A 2,194-nucleotide genomic window follows, 5' to 3' on the forward strand; every position below is an offset into this window, starting at 1 on the left:
GGTACATGTCTGGATCTTTTGTACTCAGTGCAGGTTTCTTCTCGCAGCAAACCAATATTCCTTTTAACCGTAGGGCGCAGTATATTAAAAACTCAACCAGCCGATGGTACGCAATTCTTTCCCCCAGGATGTTAAAAGCATGATCCTCTCTATTCTGCTTTACTCTCCCTCTGATTGGCTTAACTTGATATTCTTACCCTAAACAAAAACAAAAAACTCTGTCCACACACTATTCATGTCAGACTTTTACTTCTCTGGATTTGAATCCATAACTTTACTTGCAAGGGTGACTCAAGACTAGCCACTGCTAATGTGGTTTGATAAATTTAGGCCATGCCAGGCCAGTAGTTGGCGGTGTAACTTTGTAATGACACACCATAGAAGAACATCTAGTGCATGCACAAAGTGCGGCTGTGCGTCACCATTCTCACAGGATCACACAGTGCCAGAAAGGGTTGCGTTTTTTAAAAGATTAAACCCTGTCTTAAAAAGTCTGCATTTTCAGGCCCCCAAAACACTGTTGTTGTGTGAACGAAAGGCCAAACCGCAACAAAAGTTCAAATCAAAATACTTTAAAAAAATAACCTGCAGTGAGCCTAACCAACACAACAAATGAAGGCAACAGGTATAAGCCAATCAGAGGGGGACTAGGGCGGGTCAAGCCTTTGCCATTGCAGGAAAACAAAAATGGCTTATGGGACCCTCACAAAGGCGCTAGTCTGATGGTGTGACATCACTTTGAGTGGCACAATACACAATCTGCCATGCCCGAAAAAATATATACAAGACAATTCATAATGTGACCAAGGCCAATAGAAAAACAGCCCAAAAGACAATAAACCACAAAATGTAATACAAATCTGCAGCTTTTAAAGTAATTATCCCACAAACGTAACAAAACATAATAGTTGCCGGCTACAAATGTAATGCATGATTGCTTGTAAATGTAATAGTTATTACAAATGTACATTTGCAGGAAATTACATATTACGTTTGAGGTAGGCAACTGCTATTACATTTGTGGGATATTTACTACATTTGTGGGATTACTACATTAAAAGCTGCAGATTTGTATTATGTTTGTGGTTTAAAACGTTGGCGGGCGTTACAGACCCTTTCATTTGATCTCTGAAATGAAATCGCATTAGTAATGGCACTGATTAAACTCCATGTTATAATGAAAATATATTCTGTAATAGAGTCAAAACTACATTGCAGATGTGACGTGTGTTAGGCCGAGGTCATGTGAGTCTTCTTTTCCAATGTGGGAAATTGAAGACAGCTCCACTGCTAGTCATGTCGGCCTTCTAGTCCCATCAGGGTTCTCCAGGGGAACGGCGGCCTCCCGCACACTGCTGGGGGTCTTCTTGCTCCCTGACACCTTGTCCCCCTTCAGTCTGGCCGAGAGGCAGAAGTCTTTGAAGCAGCGTTTGAAGTTCTCATCCAGGAAGGCGTACAGGACAGGGTTCAGGCTGCTGTTTGTGTAGCCCAGAGCCACACAGAAGAAGTATGCGGCCATGATGGCGGTGGTTTCCGGTATGCTCACGAGCGCCTTCACCAGGATGAAAATGTGAATTGGCGTCCAGCAGACCACAAACACCGCCACCACGACCACAACCAGCCGCGTGATCCGCCGCAGGTTGCGGTCTTTCTCCCGCGAGCCTGACAACATGCGGACGCTCTTCAGCCTCAGGACCATGAGGGAGTAGCACACGGTGATGATGAGCACAGGCACGACGAAGGCAAAGACAAACACGCATATCTTCATCAGTGTGTCCCAGTACACGTACGGCTCTGGGAACTGTAAGGCACACTCAGTTATGTCTGCAGGAGAGAGGGAGGGAGGAGAATTAAGTGATGAAGTGCACTTTATGATGAATAAAATTCCACTCTGTGCCTTTCTGCTATCAGTTTAACAAGCTGCTATGGAACAGCTAATCAAAAGGGAACATTTTGCTCTAAACGGACATGTTCTGTTTTTAGCAGGGAAGATGCATGATGTGCAGCTAATGGAAAACTCTGCTCTGACACAAGATAGAATACATTTCTGCATTTAAAATATTATCGGCACATGCTTTAAAACCCTTTAAAGTCCTTGCTAGGAAAAAAGCAATGTGATTTTTTTCTTCGCATTTTTTATGTCCTTGGGATTATATGAACAAACATCAATGTTCATTTTTTCAACCCTGTTTTT

At 43.2% G+C, this 2,194-nt stretch overlaps 1 protein-coding gene across 1 annotated transcript; it reads right to left on the reverse strand.

Annotated features, from left to right (window-relative positions):
- Window positions 1–1,076: 1,076 nt before the first annotated feature.
- On the reverse strand, window positions 1,077–1,824 carry LOC121963136 (kappa-type opioid receptor-like; the record flags this gene model as incomplete). Its single annotated transcript, XM_042513466.1, has 1 exon — window positions 1,077–1,824. A coding segment is annotated over one exon (530 nt), but the record flags the coding sequence as incomplete, so codon positions are not given.
- Window positions 1,825–2,194: the final 370 nt, after the last annotated feature.

Source organism: Plectropomus leopardus, unplaced genomic scaffold (assembly GCF_008729295.1).
Source record: "Plectropomus leopardus isolate mb unplaced genomic scaffold, YSFRI_Pleo_2.0 unplaced_scaffold10018, whole genome shotgun sequence".
NCBI lineage: Eukaryota > Metazoa > Chordata > Actinopteri > Perciformes > Serranidae > Plectropomus > Plectropomus leopardus.